Source organism: Lepisosteus platostomus, chromosome 6 (assembly GCF_059453375.1).
Source record: "Lepisosteus platostomus isolate fLepPlt1 chromosome 6, fLepPlt1.hap1, whole genome shotgun sequence".
NCBI lineage: Eukaryota > Metazoa > Chordata > Actinopteri > Semionotiformes > Lepisosteidae > Lepisosteus > Lepisosteus platostomus.
The window spans coordinates 45,182,586-45,203,345 of NC_142616.1; the positions used below are offsets into that span (position 1 = coordinate 45,182,586).

General features: G+C 40.9%; 1 protein-coding gene across 3 annotated transcripts in view; it reads left to right on the forward strand.

Moving 5' to 3' along the window:
* LOC148661792 (LIM domain-binding protein 3-like) overlaps window positions 1-20,760 on the forward strand; it is a 51,878-nt gene that overhangs the window by 13,734 nt on the left and 17,384 nt on the right. For all 3 annotated transcript variants that reach the window (XM_088636094.1, XM_088636095.1, XM_088636096.1), the window contains exons 2-3: window positions 4,758-4,909; window positions 18,944-19,019. In XM_088636094.1, the coding sequence (XP_088492220.1) occupies window positions 4,758-4,909; window positions 18,944-19,019 (228 nt within the window). The remainder of the gene's footprint in view (window positions 1-4,757; window positions 4,910-18,943; window positions 19,020-20,760) is intronic.

Genomic DNA, 20,760 nt, shown 5'->3' on the forward strand with positions numbered 1-20,760 from the left:
AAGTTTCAAAAATCCAATAGATTTCGTTCCACTTCACAATTGTGTCCCACTTGTTGGTGATTCTTCACATAAAATAAAAAAATTATATCTTTATGTTTGAAGCCTGAAATGTGGCAAAAGGTTGAAAAGTTCAAGGGGGCCGAATACTTTCGCAAGGCACTGTAATTAATCCTTAATTACATCCTCAGTCAGTTGTCAAATTGAGGGTTAGCTGTAAGATGTGGAATGGAAAAGGGAGGCGTGTGTTCACCTGAGAAGGATCAGGGGGAGTCAGTTGCACATTTTCATACAGTATACCTACAGAACACAGAGGATGGTCTTTGCAGCTGAGGCCCTGATGATGATGGGTTTACTGGGAACCATCCTGTTCTGACAGGAATCATGTGGCAAAGGGGTGTGACTGAAATTCTTTAATGAATTGGATAGCTGTAGGTGGAATGATTGATTACCTGCTTTTCCAAAACCAGGCTGTCCAAGGCTAATTCTCCATCTTATACTCTCAAACTCAGTTCCTGGAAAGCTGAGTGTCTAGTGGGCTTTGCTCCATCCTTGTTCTCTGTTTCACAGTTGGTCTTATTGATTCTCTGCACTATTGTAGCTCTTCCAAACACAGTGATTTATAGGTAACTGTATCTTTAATGAAGTCAATGTCTGTATAATCATTGCTAAAAGACCTTATAAAAAACATATATACAGTATGTATACTTTAGAAAATAGTTAATTACTTGATTACTCAGGGTGAAACAAAAACCAGAAACAGGAACTGACTTCGAGACCCCTGATTGCATGGTTTTGAATCTGTTCCTTGTGTTTGGAAGATTATTCTGATTGTAAGTAAATATTTTAAGTTGAACAGAAGGGCTCCAGCACTTGGTTTGAAAATATCAGTTGGTTTTCCAAACAAATGAATGGAATTGTAATCACCATTTTCTTTCTAATGTTGATGTTGACAGCTGTTTTGAACTATCTGATAGAAAAAATAAGATTTATAGTATTACCATAACATGACCACCATTAAAAGAAACTGAAACTAATGTATCTGAATGAAAATTTTATATTGCATACCCAGAAAGACACGGGTATTTTACTGAAGGTCATAATATCTTTAGATGAAGTCATATCTGTAGAATTAATAAAGAAAAAAATATTTCTATACAGGTTTAAAGACCCAGTTTTAGCACTTATCAGAAAGAAAACAAAATTCTCATCACTTAAGTGACCTTCATATTGTTTATATTGATAAGCAGGTCACAAATGGAATAGTGTTGATATATTAAATAATATATTATATCACAGTTGATATATTAAACTGTAGGGTACATAGGTCATTTCCATAGTCAAGACACACACATCTGCTCATTTGGTCAGAGCTTATCCTGGTTTCCATCCATCCATTTTCTGACCTCTTATCCAATACAGAGTCACAGGGAAGCCAGAGCCTATCCCAGCAAGCAACGGGCAAGCAACACCAGTCCATCACAGGGCACACACACACAAACACAAACACTCACACCAGGGCCAATTTTCCCAGAAGCCAATGGACATACCAGATATACTGGTAGGTCCTATAGGAGGAAACCACAGCAACCCCAATTAAACATGGGGAGAGCATACAAACTCTACACAGATATCATACCAGGTCTTGCATTGAACCCAGGACCCCAGCATCATGAGGTAGCAATGCTATCCACTAGTCTATCACGCAGCCCCCTTATCTTGGTTAAAAAGGGATCACATGACTCCCCCTTCCACACTGCAGGTCCCCATTCATATGTACCTGGAGTGAAGTACCTTGTCAAGGAACAACTGCAGTGTCTGCAATGGGGACTTGAACCCACAGCCCACCTGTCTTGAGTCCAGACTTATCTGCTACCCTGCCCTGCCCGTATTCAACCATTAATATTGTTCATATGTCATTTAAGTTTTATGCATAGCAAGACGTCGCATGTAGAGAATACTGTGTGTGCCTGGAGGACAATCCACGTCCATCAGCCCTGGAACAGACGTTTAAGCGGTTGGTGCATTTTGCGCTCTTGCTGTTGGAAATTTCTACATCAGTTTCAAGTTCAATACACTTACTCAGCAGTGAAGTGAATTTTTATAGTGGTTTTCAAAAAAGATTTCTGTTTGTAACTTTAAACCTTTACACAACTGCAATAATAATCCTTATATTTATACAGTGTTTTTCATCCCAAAGGATTCCAAAGAGCTTCACACATAGGAGGGGATCCACTTCATCCTCCTCTGAAGTACAGCGCCTACTGCGATGCACTAGGAAAAGCGGTTTCTGATAATAATTGCTGAGAAAGAGATTTTCAGGGCTTTCCTGTAAGTGTAAACCTGTTGTTCCACAATCTGGAAAACAGCACTAAACACAATCATATGGGGGTCTGACAATCACCATGGCAATGTGTAATGTCCTTTTTCAGCTGTGAAAACTTCTACTTACTGTACATCACAGTAGTAAATTTAAAATGAAGCTTTCTCTCTAATGAGCACAGAGAGACTGTGATGATGAACTGCAAAGCAGACTTTATTCCATCACTTTGGCGAAAAAAAATTAATACATCTGTAATTGAAGCTCTTCTGGCCTGGCGTGGTGCAATGAGATACCAGAAGCTGAGACAGATGATCCCGGTCAGGACCCTTCAGTGGTCTGGTTCAATGAGCTGCTGCTGTGGAGCTCAGTCCCTAAGTTCCTAATGCTTCTGGTCTGGTCTCTAGCTTGGTCTCTGCAGTGAGTCATGTTTGCCTCACTGGGGCAGAGACTGGATATAGGGTTGGCATTAGAATTGGTCTTTCCTGAGGAAATCACATGTAATTTCACCACAGCAGGAAGCTGCAGCCGGACATCTTTAGGGGAGAAGGCTGTGAGCCGAAAGCTTTGACTTGTGAGAACAGGTGCAAGCTGGTACAGTGATGTGCGAGGGCAGAAGGTGTCAACAGCATCTTTTATTTTTGATATTTAATAAGGTAGCTATAAGGTTGCCTTCTCCCTCTTGAGGTCTGAAATTTCCCTTCCCAGCTGGAGGTGGTTCTCAGCTTCCAGAATTCGTGAGAATGGCAAGGAATCGTTTGACAACGCTGGGGAGACAAGGAATTCAGAGTTTGCTCCTGCAGCTTGAGTAGATCCTGCGGAAGGCTCTGAAGACATGAAAAGGTCTTGAGATCATAACAATTGCACTGTGGACATTCGAATCAGTGTTGCTTGGTTTTCAAATGTACCAGTTCACAATTCACAGTCCACTTCTCTTACTGCAGTGATGCAGTACACCAATTCTGCCCTCTGAACCTAAATAGTAGATGCAGAGCAATCACTTCCATCTTCTGCTTCCTCGTCCCCTCACACCGAGTTTCAATTGAATTTGTTGAATGGAGGAGCTGGGTAACGCTAAGCTTTTCCCTGAATAGTCTGATCTTGTCGTGCAGTTAGAAATCGAGTAAGGTGCTGTAAATAACCAGGCAGTGTGATTGTGATTAATCTCCACCCTGTCTGTACTAAAAGAGTAACAGTTTAATTGAGCTGATTATATGCCAAACTAGTCATATTTCATAGTATTTTGTTTTTAGTTGGTGGTTAAATTAAAGGGATTTACAGTATAAAAGCTCTCAGTAGAAACAGTTTTGCACTTATCTGTAGTGGCCTCAGATTGTAATACAGTGAAAGCATTACAGACATATAAACAAGACTGGATGAGAACATAAGAAAGGTTACAAATAAGAGGATGCCATTCAGCCCAACTAGACCATTTTGTACTTAGTAAGTAATTGGTCTGAAAATCTCGTACAGGTTTTTGACTTCAACAGCAGGGCTGGTTAGCTTGCTTCATACTCCCACACCTCTTTGTGTAAAGTAGTGCCACCTATTCTTAGTTTCAAATATACATACACATGTTCCCTGGGTTGACTATGTGAATGGCTTTGAGGATTTTGAGTACTCGGATCAGGTCCCATCTGTTAAAGACTAGGAAGGTTCTGTTCTTTTAGCCTTGCAGAGTCCTGAAATCTTGTAGAACTGCAGAGGAGCTGAAGCTATTTAAGGATTTGCTAGCTTCTAAGTAAACCAGCACCAGGTGCTTTTTCATACCTTATTTTGAGTAAATTTCCATACACGTATGTGGAGTTAATCTAATACTCCAGACCTCACTTTTAGCAGGTCTATATAAAGGTAAAATGCACACTATTCCAGGGTTGGAAATAAGACTCTCATTACACAGCAGACCCATTTCTGTCTTTACAAGCTTTGCTCTTTATATAAAGTAGACCTAAGTAATCTGTTTCTGAAACAAGGTTATTGCTAGTAATTTGATAAATATACTTGTTAGAGGTTCCTTTTGCAAATGCTACTGATTGTCTTAAGAAACTAAGTTATTTTTTTCTGGTTAAGTTTTGTCCTGGAGTTTTGAATTATTTTCTGTGTGCTCTGCCTGGACATTTTTTGGAATATCCACTGCCTGTATACTGTAGGGCTCAGCTTAATTCATATAAAAGAGAATTTGTGAGCAGCCAAGCCACTCCTCTCTCCTTTCAGTTCACTCCATTAAGGAACTTTGGTCCCATACAACGTTCTCCTTAATTATTTAATTGGTAATTAGTAGGAGCTGGTGAAGAGCTGAGGGCTGGCTGTATTAAAGACCTGCAGTGGGGTGGGCTGGAAGGGCCCTGGTTTCCAGGTAAGTCCTTACTCTGATGCTCAGCCTGCAGTGCAGCCTGTTGACTAGGACACAGTCAGTAATTTGCTTCCTCTCCTTTCACAGATCACCCCGGGAAGCAAGGCAGCACAGGCCAACCTGAACCAGGGCGACATCATCATAGCCATCGATGGGGCCAGCACTGACGGCATGACCCACCTTGATGCACAGAACAAGATCAAGTGTGCCAGCTTCAACCTAAACCTCACCATGCAGAGGTACCTGCTGCCACTGGGCTGTACTGGGCACTCGCACCCACACCTCCCTGTCCCAGCTCCCCACATACTGCCCTTGCCATCATACCTGTTGCGGGCGATGCTCACTGGCACTCCAGGGCTCTCGACTTGTAACCGAAAGGTTGTGAGTCCAGATCCCAGCTGGAATGACGGTCTTGTACCCTGGAGTGATTCTTTTACTTTCACTTTGCGCCAACAGAATATCTTGCAGTGTCAGTTACCGACATCCTTCACTGGGTTTCATTCCCAGTGTATCTTTTCTGTGTCGGGACCTTTGATCTTAGCCTCTAGTACTGTTTAAAACATAAAAACACTAGAGAGGCAGACAGTGCTGAACTGCGTTTCTTCCAGCTGTTTACCAGTGATATTAATTCTGCCTTGCAGCATGTTGATTGGAATGTCATGAGTAGCTGCGTGAGTGGTAATTCCTGGGTGGGCGTAGCAGGCTTCAGAGCTCACATTAAAGGTTGTCCTGTCTGTGGGATGGGTTAGGATCCCCTCTTCTCCACCCCTGCCTCGTGGCAAGTGTTTCCTGTTTGACTGACAGAGTCATAAATGAAATGGATATGGTGGGATTTGATTGCATTTGACTGGAGCACCTGTGTGCCTGCAGGATTGAGAGACCAAATATCACGTTCTCACAATAAGCTGGATGGGCAGACCTGGGAGGCAATAAACCAGCAACTGTGTGGTGCAGTACAGTACAGAGGCCTGGAGCAGGGCTTCCAAGAAACCTGATTGAGCCTTTTGTCACGAAAAAACAAGAGCAGCAGCCATGTATTAGCTATATGGTCAAGAGGTTAAGTCCTACATGTATAACTTCATGTCTGTGTCTGTAGTGTTTATCAATCTGAGATAACAAACTCAATTCGGATTGGACAGTCTGATGAGCAGTAGCTCCCCAGGTACAGTGGCACCCACCTACAGAATTGGGTTGGCGAAGACATTCGGTCTTTCTCAAAGATACAACAGTGATGTCCACACTTGGTCCAGAGGACAATTGATTACTCTGCACTGTCCCTGTACTACTATAATGTGTGATACTTTAGGCATCTTGGACAAAGGTGCAGTTAAAAATATTTAAAAATTTCATGACCCACCTGAGAAAGTAGCAGCCTTGTAGTGCCACAACCAAAGGGGCATCACAATATGTAGTAATTGTGTCACAGCTCAGAGGTCTTAGGGGGAGTGCTTTTATCGTTCTGTTATTGGTGTAAGGGCACTTTCTCTTTTTCACAAATCAGTTGATGGGGATTATAAGCGTTTTTCACGTAATGTATCCAGAGAAGCATGTGGCTGCCTGAATGGTGAGTAGCAATTAAGAATTGTAAACTTGTCTGTCTACTACTGCGTGGATATTTTTAGATTAGATTCCTCCCTGCTTTTGATGAGTTTGCATTTGTCAATGTCATGTGCAAATGGGTATTGCATCATTCCCTGATGAGGATTTGTAGTCTCACTGAAAAGATCATTCACAGATAAGAGTGCAAGCTGATGTGCTTGTTAGATAAAACAGACGGGTCTATGCAGGTATTCCTGAGATTATGTCAGTAAAGATGCGTCTTACCTCTGTGCACCGATCACAGAATGTAATGCTATTAAAATACTGCAAGGTACTGTATGATAAAGCTTATTCAAATGAACAGCCCAAAGTTAGCATTATTGTGTATGAGACACAACACCAAGCATAAATCAACACAGCACTGGGTTACTTGTTCTTGTGCATAATTGAGGGCTAGAAATGGTCAATCATATAAAAGGCTGATTCTCACCATATACTGTACCAGGGTGTTGTGGGGAGAATGGCACTATCAGTTTTAGGGGCTCTGTATCGCAAGCTACACAAATGGCAAGAAGTGTGCTGCTTTTTTAACTTGTCCGGTGAACATGGATTTGACTGAAAATGTGAAGTCGAGGTCTCCAAATGTGCTGCTTCACAGCTTTGAGCAAATCTGAGCCCATGAGTTACTGCTAGTGTGAAAGGGCCTTTATTACTTTGCTTTCACTCCACTCGGATGGCTTGATGGTATTTTGTTATCCTTTGTATTAGGAGCTGTCAGCAGCCTCATGATCCAGGCAGCCTCCACGAGACGGCCTATCCTCCTGTAATTGCCTCAGTGTGTTCAGACAGAGGCACGGCCCCAGGATCTTACTGCCACAGGCTGCAACTCCATGTCTGTGCTGGTACTGTACAGCTCTAACATTGTCTCTCTGCTGTGACGCTGCTGGAAGCTTTTATTTTATTTCTGTACTTAGGAGTTTCATTTTTAATGAAACACACATTTGCTGTCAGAGATGATGAGGAAGCAAGAGAGAAGTGCAGTTTTTGAAATGTGTTCAAATTCTACTCAGGCGTAACTGTTACTGCGAAGGTGAAAGTAACATTTTAATTGGGGAGAAAGGCTTCTGAATTCTTAGAGAAAGTACTGTATTAGTTGAAGGCACAGTGTCCTAATTCCACATTTCTCATGGGAATGCATTGGAAATGCAGTGTCACATTTACACTGTTGATGTTAGTCTGTCCCAAATGATCTTTTTTTATTTTTTTATATATATGATCAGCCTCTGGGTGTGGATCAGGTTCAAACAGGTGGGTTCAGACCAAACTGTGAGGCTCAAAAACACACTTGTGCTTTTTAGTTAGTTCAGGGAAAATAAAATAGACCACAACCAAACAACAAAACAAGCCTAGCTCTTCTTTGAACTCCTGCCTAAACTTCATCTTTAAGTCCCTGTCTAACACAGTTGAGCAGATAGACTGCTTACCAACCACAAAAACAGAATTCTCAGAAAAGTCTGTCTCTTTTTCTAGACTTTTCTCAAAGTTTCCAAAATTTCAGAAACTCACAAAAACTTTAGTCTACAAGTCCCATCGACTGACTGACACTGGAAGATTTCTCTTTTTAAACAGTCACCTGGCCAGTTGTCTTTGAGCAACTGGATAGGTGACTGAGAACAGCAGTGTATTCCCCTAGAGGTGTCTGGGGAAATTGGTCCCATCAGCGCTCTGCTCTTACACATGCTACTGGTGTGATGTGTGTCCTGGGCATGTGTTTCTAATGATGTCTTCATCATTCATTCTAGAATAAGACACAGGACACATTTACTTCATCATTGTAGTATGTAGTATAAACGTAATAATAATAATAATAATTGAGTGGACACTCCACTCAAAGCGCTTTACAGGTAGTGGGGACTCCCCTCCACCACCACCAATGTGCAGTATTCACCTGGATGATGCAATGGCAGCCATAGTGGGGAGGAGAGCAGAGAGTAATGAAGCCAATTCATAGATGGGGATTATTAGGAGGCCATGATTGGTAAGGGCCAATGGGAAATTTGGCCAGGACACTGGGGTTACACCCCTACTCTTTTCAAGAAACACCCTGGGATTTTTAATGACCACAGAGAGTCAGGACCTCAGTTTTACATCTCATCCGAAGGACAGCACCTGTTTACAGTATAGTGTCCCCATCACTATACTGGGGCATTAGGACCCACGTGGACCGCAGGGTGAGCGCCCCCTGCTGGCCTCACTAACACCTCTTCCAGCAGCAACCTTAGTTTTTCCCAGGAGGTCTCCCATCCAGGTACTGACCAGCCTCACACCTGCTTAGCTTCAGTGGGTTGCCAGTTCTGAGTTGCAGGGTGATATGGCTGCTGGCTGATAATGTATCATCATTATCTTTGTAGTATTTAGTCTATGTTTCCTGGTGGGATTCTGTGTACATGTTTTCTGTGCATTAAACTCAGCAACCAGGTACTTTACAAGATCTCTCCACGTGGCTTATTTGCATAATCCATGTTTCTATTGCAAGGAGGAGTGGGATTCTTCTGGACTAAATTAACTTTATACATTGGAAATCGGTCAGTGTACAAGGTCATTTATCGTATCTCTTGAGCAATCTACTATAGTTGCAATCTACTATAAAAGCCGCTCATGGAAGAGAGTGGACTGGAAGGATTTTAACAAGATACAGGGGGCACTGTTATGCGTCTGAGGGATGCTCAATCATCTTTAACCCGCTTGTGCATTTTCTCATTAAGCCCTGCTTTGCTTCATTTGCTGTGGACCAGATGCTGAAGGTTGTGGTGTGGATCTTTCCTCCAGTTTCAGCAGAGCACCTGAAGAGTGACAGGGTACTGACAGAAATAGTGTCTGCTGCCAAGGTGATGGTTAGAGAGGTCAAGCAGTTGTGGGGGGAAAAGCCTTGAGAATTGAATTGTGATAGAAGTTAGGCTAGAGGAAAAGGCATTCGGAGTGCCTGGCAGTTCTTCACCAGGGCTCTGGTGTCACATCCTTTTTCACAGCAAATGTAATGGCCTCTCTGTATAGCCTTGGTTCTCATGGAGAATGACAAGGATGTTGAAGGACAATAAAATGAAAGAACTGTGTAACAGGCTTTCAGAGAGGCCGAATGAGTTGGCGTAGGCAGAGATGTATGGGAGCAACACAACACTGAATCCTCTGGGGATAGTTAAGCCAGATGCAGATACACGTGAGGAGGTCAGTTTGAATTATCTTTCATGTTGAAAAGAAACTTCACCTAGAAGCTGTTTCCCACACACAAGGAAATCAGGGTTAGGTAACGTAATGTAGAGCTGGAACTGGAAAGGTGTTTTACAACCCCCTGTTCCAATATTTATGTCTTATGCCTTTTTTCTGAAGGAAATTCTGCTATATTAGCAATTTAATTATGTTCTTAGACAAAAATAGCGGAATAGTAAGAGAAGAACAGCATCAAGGGTTAGAAAAGCAAAAGTGTTGCTTCCATTTAATCCCTTGTGAAATGCAGTGTGAAAGCTTGCTACTGTTATTACAAACTTGTGAATAACCTGTTATTTTTCAAATTGTCACGGCACACTAATGATGTGATCTGCCTTTAATAAGAAAACATCCATCCATTTTCTAACCACTTCTCCCAGTTCAGGTTTGTAGGGGAGCCAGTACCCATTTCAGTAAGTAACAAGCGCAAAGCAGGGTACACCCTGGACAGGACACCAGTCCATCGCAGGGCAGACAGGCACAAATATTCACACTGGGCTGATTTTCCCAGAAGCCAGTTAACAGAACCCAGTATGTTTTTGGACTATGTGAAGAAAGCGGCGCAGCCGAAGGAAACCCATGCAAACATGGAGAGAACATACAAACTCCACATACATAGCACACACAGCACACCAGATGCAGGACCCAGGGCCCCAGCACTACAAGACAGCAATGCCACCATGCCCCCTATCAGAAAACATGCTTAACTTTAATCTATAATTTTACAATTTTTAACTTTATATTTTAGACTGGGGGTATTTCTTAATTTTGTGTTTTCAATGCTATTAGTTATACTACTAAGTACTAAGAATTGTTAAAATCCTGTTAAGTGTGTGCAAGTAGAATGCACTGTTCAGTGTTTACTCACTCTGTTTGTTGGGAGATATTGTGTGTCCTCTGCTGACAGCAGGTGGGATTGCAGCCATAGTATTGTTCTTTCGCCTCCCCTAAAGTGTGTGAGTACCCGAGCTGTGCCAGCCCCCTCTTCAGAAATGCCAAGGTATTGAAAATAGGGCTGATCAGAGTGGTCCAGCTCTGCTGTTCCAGTTGCAGATCTCAACTCATTTACCTAATTTCTGTTATGGGTTCAAATTAACATATATCTACTATCCCTGCTGCCATTGAGACCCTGCATGGTTGCTAGGTTTAAACACTGAATTCACTCATCCCTGAGTTTAGTGAATATGCACTGATCTTTTCGGCTACTAAGACTAGTACTATTCTGTTTCTATATCTGCCCATTCTGGATACAGCTAACTTTTTTTTTGCTTAGTTACTAGTTTGTAAATGTTTTTTTGCCTGAATCTAGCTTTTGAATGACATATTTTATTTTTCTGTTCTCGCAGTTTCAGAGATACAGATATTTTTCATACATCTCTTTATGTTTAATGCTCTGATAGCTTGTAAAACCAATGCACGTGTCAGTGCAGGTCTGATCTTGCACACTGACAAATATGTGCCCAGTTCTGTCCAGTAACCCAGAAATCCCATCACTCTTTTCATCCAGAGCCAGAACTTTTTTTCTTCCTAATCCAGCTCTGTGTACCCAGTGAAGGGTGATGCAAAAGAATGCCATTAGAGATCACGAGAGGCTTTACCTCAAAGTGAGCTAACTCTTCAGAGAGACAGAAACCAAAAAAGGGAACAGGCTCGCAGTCTATGTTCATACCTGAGCAGCTGAAAGGGCATGCTCCCAGCATTCCCTTCTGGGTCAGTACCATGCCTCAGACACTTGCTTGCTGGACTGAATGGCATCGTACTGCATATCATGTGGTGAAACTTAACAGTCTTCTCTGTCTTTGATCTGCAGGCTCCTTAGAAAGATGAGCCCACTTTGTCATCTTAATCCCTGGTTTGCCAGTTCTTCCCCCAGGACTCCCTGAGTCTATATACAGAAGCCATCTTCCTGCTATAATCACCTCCAAAAACAACCTGTATTTAGAGCTCTAGGTAGAACCCAGAGTTTTTCATCACCTAGTGACTTTCAGGGCTCCTAACCTGTAGTTCAGTTGTTATCCTCCAGGGGGGTAATTAGGGAAGCAGGTTTAATTACTGTAGGCCTTTTTCAAGTCAGCCAGATTGAATTAACCTAATAGCTGACTTCAGACTTTCACAATGGCAAACTCTGGTTTCAATCATCCATCTAAATCAAGTCAGGCTTAAACACTCTGACTAACTATGCATTTACACTGCACTGCAGAAGGCAGGAGGGTTGAGGATGGAGTCCTTCATCCCCACCACAAAAACAATGGCAAAGACCATGCATCCTACTCCATGTATTACAACTCCAAATGATGGAATGATGATAGAAACTGTGCATTTTGAACTCCTACAGTATGTTTAAGCAACATCCATTGTAGGCACACAAATTCAGAAACTTATTTTGATGGGCATGATTGTTGTGGCTTTTGTGTGATAAAAGTTTTTATTTTTTGTGAAACCGAGAGTGTTTTTTTACCCGTACTGTACCTGATGTGAATTTAGTGTAATAACAAAATCAGCCTAGTTTGGCCCTATGGGGGCTTGAATGGGGATATCTATACAGTCCAGAGCACCGATTCCATAAGGAAACCCTACAAGAAAATGTGTTGATCACTGTACACAGCTACAGGGAAGAAAAACTACATGTAAAGTAGATGATGATAATAATAATAATAATAATAATAATAATAATAATAATTGCTTACACTTATAGAGTGCTTTTCTGGACACTTCACTCAAAGTGCTTTACAGGTAATGGGGACTCCCCTCCACTTCCACCAATGTGCAGCATCCACCTGGATGAAACGACGGCAGCCATAGTGCGCCAGAACGCTCACCACACATCAGCTATCATTGTGGAGGAGAACAGAGTGATGAAGCCAATTCATAGATGGGGATTATTTGGAGGCCATGATTGGTCAGGGCCAATGGGACATTTGGCCAGGACGCCAGGGTTACAACCCTACTCTTTCGAGAAACGCCCTGGGATTTTTAATGACTCACACCTGCTGAGCTTCAGTGGACTGCCAGTTGTGAGTTGCAGGGTGATATGGCTGCTGGCAAGTCTTGCTGGATAGTATTGGATATAAGGATATTACCTACCATTTAATGATGCCACTGTTTCATGGTATTCACTAATGCATGGCCTGAAAATGTTATGAATGCTTCTAAAACGGTTTTAGTGCAAACACCACTTTTCCTACTGCAAGACACACTATCACTTTGCTGAAGAACTCACAGTCACCAGCACAGTAACAAATTTACACCAGTCACAGGAATCTCAGCCCTATGCATGGAGATTGAGTTTCTGTTAACACTGAGCTATGACAAGCAGTTTTAACAATGTATGGGCTTAAGAAATGTGAATGTAAAGTACAGTATACCCTGCCTGCTGAAATGGTATCTTTCAAATTTAAATTACCAGCAAAACAAAATAAAGGGTATTGGCAATCTGTAAACTTTTATTCTCTCAGGAAGCTCTAATGTGAACTGGATCCCTGAAGAAAGGTGATGTCATTTTTTGCAGGGGACTGACTTGTCAGTGAGATGAGCTCATAAGTGCAAAGTCAGGCTCAGTTTCAATTAAAATGCACAGAATTAGAGATTAGAAATTAGACATGTTGCTATAGTTACTTAATTGGATACAATTAGATCTTTTGTCAACATTTTACTAAAGTTATCTAGTTATTTAATTATCCTGCTTTATGAAACAACCCTCAGGTGCTGTTGTCAATAATTATTAGGTAATAGTAACTGATTAATTAATGATTAATTAGTGATTAATAATGCAATGAAAAATAACTCTGATGGGTTTATTGGTGCAAACCAAAGGTAAAAAGCATTTCATTGAATGAGTGCAACTGTATAACAAGGTGCACTAGACACAGAAGGATATAACTTATTTTGCAAAACCTGTGAGTTCAGATTCAGACCATGCTCTAAAGATACCAATAGAAAAACAGCTGAAATCATGGAAACAAACAACACGAAAGGCAGCAGTGAGAGAGAGTCCTTGGTAAATAAACACCTGGGAAAGAAAGATTCGAGGACCTGTACACTGGTTTTCACATGATTTTCACAGAGAAAATGGTATCTACCTCAGACTGGTATTTGCACAAAACTAAAATGAAGAACTGATCAAAACACCTAACTGTCTGCACCTCCTCACAAATCTAGATGTGGAAGATCCCATCTGAATTGTTCAACAAGTGAAATCAGGTACCAGTGAAATGCCAGTTATTAGTGTTATAACAGTGTTAATCTGCACTCTGTGAATTACTCCACCAGGTTGAAATGTTTAAACACATTGAATTGGATTTAATAAACATGACTGGATTTATCTTAGTGCCAGTTACATGATTAAGATATACAGTGGCAGTGTGTGAGACCAGGTGCCAAATTCAATTTTCAATACATTTCACAATTAATGCCCAAAATAGCCCTGATTTAGCCCTTAAAGCTTATTGCAACTGTGAATGATGTCTTTATTCATTGTCATTGTCAAAGCAGACAGATATTTTATTCCATACTTATTCAGTAAATCTGAGAGATATTCTTTAGTCTAGAATCCCATATCCCTGCCTCCTGAACCCAAAACATATCAGTGGAGCTGTAGTTCACTGTTCCAGAATCACCAGCTTTTATCTAAGTAATGTAGAAAATAAATTGAAATTTCACAGAATTCAGTGGTATTAAAGGAGATGAGGACATTGCATGTCAAGAGCCTAGTTGATCTAACATGGTGGTTTGAGTTGTGAAGTTAGAAACCATGGAGCAAACGATATAACTGAAGCATTAGTTAATGAGCAAAGAGTATTGATACAGGTATAAATAATAAACAGGCATAAAGTAAAAACCTCAAAGGCTACAGATAAATTAGAACAAAAAACATCTAATTCAACCAGTTCACTGATTTCTCCAAACAAGCGTGCAGCTTAGACCTGTTGCATTTGTTCAATTGTATTCCAGGCTTTGATGATGAAAATAGATCTGAAGTGGATAAATACAAACAATACGCACAAGAAAACTGCAGTGAAAAGTGGATACATTTAGGAATGAAGCAATATAATTATTTCCCATCTCAACATGAAAGGCTAAAAGATATTTGATGCAATTTACCGAATGCGTGGGCTGGTTTTCATACAGCAACGTCACACCATGAAAGAAGAACAGGTAAACCATCTAGAAACATTAAATCTAACAGCAACAGATAACTTACTGGACGCTTTTCTTTCACTGACCTGGAAGTGATCTTTGCATGCTCATTGCAATCTACTTTTATCTTATTTTTCCCTTTATTCTGTTTTTATGTCAGCTGGTTATTTTCTGATCATGGTACAGTATTTTCCATCCCTTCAAACAAAGAAACTTCTGTTGACCCATAGTGCACCACAGTAGGAGGCCACATACTGTAAGCTATAGTAATTAACTAACTGAGATGATTAAGGTATTGTCTTTGCTGTTGAGTCGAGACTTGCAGGACCAGAGTGTGTTGTAAAGTTGTTCAGTCTTTGTTCTTGTAAAATTGTCTGGATCAGGGTTCATATTTCACAATTATTTTTATTATACTTATTCTTTCCTGAAAACATATCTGTTACTTCCTTTTTTACTTTAATGCAAAGTTGCGATGAGACAGGTAATGTTGTGGGGCAGTTTGGCTTTAGCAAGCTGTTGATGGTGGAGAAAAGAAACAAACTAGGTAAAATAGATACTTAGCCCATACTTAGATTAACGTTCTACAATAATATACATCATACAAAAATAGAGAATGACTTTTTGTTCCAGGATGAGAAGTGCACCAGGTGAGAAAGAGGTTTATGACAGATCTCAGCAGAGGTCATGTGACAAGCGTGTTCACCAGCCCTGGATAGGGGTATAAGACAGCCAAACAAATAAGTGGAAATACTTGTTTGTGTGCCCGAAACTAGGATCTGCACGATTCCTTCCCAGCTCCTCAGCTTCCAATGACTGTATTGTATTATACAACGGTACTGTATACCTTTCCGTGTGTACGCTGGTGCACATGCATGCGTTCTCATGTTAATATACTCGGATAGATAGACTGCGGGATAGAGGACTCAAAACACTCAGGTGTGGGCAATCATGCTATACCCTTGAGAACTGTGTCTGATCAATATTACTCCAGTAAACCCAACCATATACACTTGTACAGAAAAAGTAGGAAGTTAAATTAAAGTGTAAGCTGAATTAAAGTGTCAGCCAAGTAAATTAACAGTATAACAATTATAATTATATACAGATGAAATCCTTAACGTTCTTGAAATCCTGTATATTCTAGGCTTTAATCAGGAAGGTACAAAATCTGTTTATCTTTTACAGTAAAGCTCTGGTAAATAAGCTGTGTAAAACCTTTTCTTCAAGTTCAGTTTGCACAAAAAATCCAATTCATTGTGGCTCCAAGCCGGAGTTATTCTGTTTCCCAGAAACTGAAGGTCAGATGCTTGTTTTGAGACTGCAGTGCACTTTGGTGGTGTAAGTCCTCCCACACAGTGGTCTTTACTCCACTGATTATTTTGTTTTGCTATCATTGTTCCACACAGTCCTTGGTAACACCAGCATTTCATTGAAGTCAAAACATTATTTTCTTTGTCAGACTTGAAAAGGGGAACATTTCCTTTCAATTTGGGTGTAATTTAATCTCCAGAACCATTTTTGTCATCACTTCTGAAGTTGTTTTCAAATCGCACATTCAAAATCAACACAGGATGCTGACAGATTTAATGGAACCATCTTGTTCATTGAAGACAGATCATTTTTTATAATGTATTTCTGGAATCTGATAAGACACAAGCCTGTTTTTTTGTTTCACTGTCAAAAAATACAAATCTATATTTATTTACAAATCTATTCTCTTGTTTCTTCGGATGAGACATAAAACCAAGGACCTGATTGTGGTCATTAAAAATCCCAGTGTGTTTCTCGAAAAGAGTAGGGCTGTCCTACCACAGTGTCCTGGCCAAATTTCCCACTGGTATTTACCAATCACGGCCTCCTAGTAATCCCTATCTCTGAATTGGATTTATCACTCTGTTCTCCTCCCCACTGATAGCTGATGTGTGGTGAGTGTACTGGTGCACTATGGCTGGTTTCGAATCATCCAGGTGGGGATGCACACTGGTGATGGTGTAGGGGAGTCCCCATTAAAGTACTGTAATGTGCTTTAAGTGGAGTGTCCAGAAAAGCACTATATAAGTGTAAGGAATTATTATTATTAACTATTTTAAACTGTTGTTTCTGAGAAAGCAATGTTTATCAGTTGACAACAGCTCTCTCTTTTATTACTGTTTATTAATTACTGTAAAAAGACTTCAGACTTGGGGAAACTTTAATCTACTTGGTTTTTATGTATCCAGTTTTGTTTCATTGTAAAATTGTTTCTGGTGGTGGAAGCCAATTGTTGGGATTTTATCTATAGCAGATTTCATGTAATTAATTATTGATCTGGCAGACTGAGGGAGAAACATTGCGTGTGTACTTTCGTAATAGAGTAATAATCAAGTAGATGATGTTTATTCCAGTCCCTAAGGGAGTACTGGGGTCACCCCAGATTATTCACAAGGGGGTCAGATTAATTCTCTGCTTTTAGTTGTATGGTATTTATATGGTATTTATAGTCACCTGTTCATCCATTCCAAAAGTTTAAAATAATAAAAAAGATAATTTCCAGTTACTGGACTAAAAATAAATAAATCAATCAATCATAAAATCTAAAATAAATCATAACATAATGTATTTGAACTTAAAATGGATTACAAATGAGAGGAGGACTTGTAGCCCACCTGGCACAGCTGGTAGTTAACTGTAGTTAACTGATCCCAGGATCTCGTCCAGTTGTTTCTTGAAAGTAACGTGAGCACTTCACAATAGTATCACTGTTCTCTGCAATCTGTAGTTTTAAATGAAAGCTTGGGAAGAGGTCAGACCCTAACTGTACCAGCTTGCACTTTCCTGAGTGTACGTATCTGTCACACCTGCTCACACATTATTCCTTCACGTGGGCATTGTTCTGTACTTGCTCCTCACCTTGAGACCTTTGCTCTCAGCTCTGAACTCCCTGTGGTCCTCTGTTCTCCAACACACCCAAAGAAAACCCTTCCAGTGCCGTCTCCAGAGCCAGACCCAGCACCTGCTTTTCGACTCCAGTAAAGATCAGTGCCATCCCATGGTCCCCAACCTGGACGATCTAGTGCAAGTCCCTTAGTGGTCAGCTCCATCACTCAGCCCTCCCTCAGGCCAGTTCAACCAGTCCACTCCAAAATCTTCCAGCTGCTGGGTATACCACCAGGTCTATGTCTACCCTCCACGTCAGCCATGCCACTGGATCACAGATCTGAGCTAGTCTAACTAATGGGCTGTATCGGGCTGAATGGCTCTTCTGTCCCTTATTCCACATTGGGCCTCGAGCAATGTTTTCCATGTTTCCGTCCCTTTCCTTTTCCCTGCCCACCTTTCTTTCTGCTATTCCTATCGGTCGTTACACATCCACTCCAACATTCACTCCTTGGCTTCCAAATTGACTTGGCTGCACCGCCGATTCCTCCCTGTTCAGAAGTATTATTCTCAAAACCCCTCTCAAAACAGTCATCTTCAGAGCATCTTCATCTTTCCCCAACATACTTGGTGCTTACTGGTCAGTTTGGAAATGTCACTAAGGTTTCCATCAAAAATTTAGTTCCCCTTTCCTTTTCTTTTTACCTACTAGCCATATCTTACACAAAAGTAAAACACCTTCCAATCAGAGATGGCCTTCATTTCATCCATGAACTGTTGAAGCAGAAATCCCTGCTTTCTTTTCTCTGTCTCTTTCCCTCCTGGCCTGGTACCCTACTGTTTGTGCCAGTGACCTATGCAGTGCAGAAGTCAGTGTACCCAGGGCTTTGCTTCTGGGGTGCAGGCTGACATAATCAAGTAGACAAATCCCAGACTGGTCAGCTCAGCTCTGGAAAAAAGGGCAGGGGACTATCCTGCAGCTACTGAGCTCTGCTCTCTTCTCTTCTTTAACCCCAGTGGCAAGAGCTGCGTCAACAGCTTATGACCTCTGCTGGCTTATCTTTCAAGTTCAGCCTGCAGGGAATGCACCGCTGCTGACTCCATCCTTTCATAGTCATGTCTGTGTGAAGTAGTGCAAATCACAATTCTTTTTATCAGTTAGGGCTGTTATCTTTTTCACTTTAACTGTGTATGTCTTTAAGAACCTATTGTCTAGTAGATGCATAACACTAAGTTAAGATTGAAGCTGTATCTTGCTGTACTGCTAAAATCATGTCTAAGAATATTTTATATTTAACATTTTTACTACTAAATTGTCTTAAGTGGTAGACTAGTCTGTTTTAAACAGAAGGAGCTCACGAGCATATTCTCTGGGTGTGTTATGTCAGGGGTGCAATGCTGAGGTGGAACAGACCATTTGCTTCTGTATCTGTTTTTGATTTGTGGCTTAATAAGTTTCTTTTTGTACCCCGTGGCAGGTCAAAACGCCCCGCGCCAGTGCCCACAGCCACCCCCAGAATGGATTCACCCATGCCCGTCATCCCACACCAGAAGGTAAAACAGATCCTGCAGGGCAGCGCCAGGGTGTGGTCCAGTCACCCTGCCTGCTGAACCAGCATGTGTCATGCAGCGTATTGTAGCTGTGTTTCTCAGATAAAACCTTAATAAGCAGGTCTAGTGTGGTAGGAATAAAGTATAACCCATCATGTCCTAATAACCTTCTTCAAACAATTACTGATATCAACTAAAATGTATTTTAAATGGCTGTTTAAAAATTTACAAAAATATCTGTAGTCTGAATTAAGTTGAAAAAAAAAGCTGAATTAATTCCCATAATTAATTCTGCTCCAGTTATGTATACTATTCAAAATACCAGAGTACTAGAAAGAACTACCGAGGTCACAGCTTGAGCATAAAAAGCATCTGAAAAAGTGTCACTGAAAACTATCATAAAATTCAGTGGAGCACTGAATTCACCAATGGGCAACAGATTTAGATATAGAATTGGAAGGAAATGGCTAGCAAACTGAGAGCTATGATATTTGAGAACTAGCTTATTTAATACCCAGTAGGCCTTAGTATAGTACATTGAGTGACAAACATAAGGCACACAGTTCACTTCTGGGGTTATGCAAGCAAGAAGCAAAATAACATTCAAGATTTACATTCGATAGTAATAATTTGTGTTTCTTCCCTGACAATTGCTACGAATAATCTACTGGCCCCATCTACTGGGCAGCCAAAGAATGAGAAAATGAGAAACTGTCTTCATCTTCTGCAACACTGGTTGCATTCTTGCTTCAAACGGGGCAAAATGTCAGTGTTTTTGCATTGTTGTTCCTATAACCCACGCTCTCCAGCCATTCTTTATGGAAGTGTTTGGGAAGATGACTGGTGACATTGTGCTAATGATTTTTGTAATTATTTGGGAGGTCAATAGCTCTTCTACATTAGATCTCTCCTGCAAAAGAGATGTGATATAACTTATGCCTCCGTGGTTTAAGTGTTTGTTTCGATGGGCATGTGTGAATTTTTTTTAATGTAGAAGTAAACTCTTAAGATTTAAGTGGAAAAAATCATATAGGACTACTGTGGATGAGACTTCGGACCATTGTCAAGAATTTCAGATGATCCAAGGAGGTTCCAAAGTGCACACAAAAAAGCAGTCTGTCTGTCTTCCCCAGCCCCATGACCATTTGAATTTTGATGAGACTTGCTGGGATTCAGCTGATACCATTGTGGTGGTGTCTTTTCCCTTTCCTGATGCACCTCGCGATGGCTGCTTAAATACACTGGGGATTTGCTGAACTCAGAATACCACTGCTTAGTCCAGAGCAGTGAAATGGGTTGTAAATCATTAGAAATTGCCCCACAAAAGTGTTTATTTTTCTATGCCTTTTACTTTATGGCACGTGTGTAGATTTACATCGGCAATCACCTGTCAAATTATCTGTTCTTTTCAGCTTTAAGTATCTCCTCTTCCTGTGCGTGTAAGTGTGGATTGTGAGGAACAGGCCTGTTACAGTGACAGCACTGCACTGCTGTCTTAGGAGTTCAAAACCCCTGGGTCATGGGGTTCATCACCAGACCCAAGTTCATCACTGTGCTGTTCAACTGGGATGTCAGGAGCTGTGTCTTAAATGTTCAATCCAGGAATGCTGCTACAGATATTGAAGCAAAGTATTACAATATCTAATTGATCTTAAGATCATCTTCATCAAAATCAGCCAACTATTAAATTACATGGAGAACACTGTACACAAAAGCATACTTCAGTTTCAGCTGATCGCAGCGT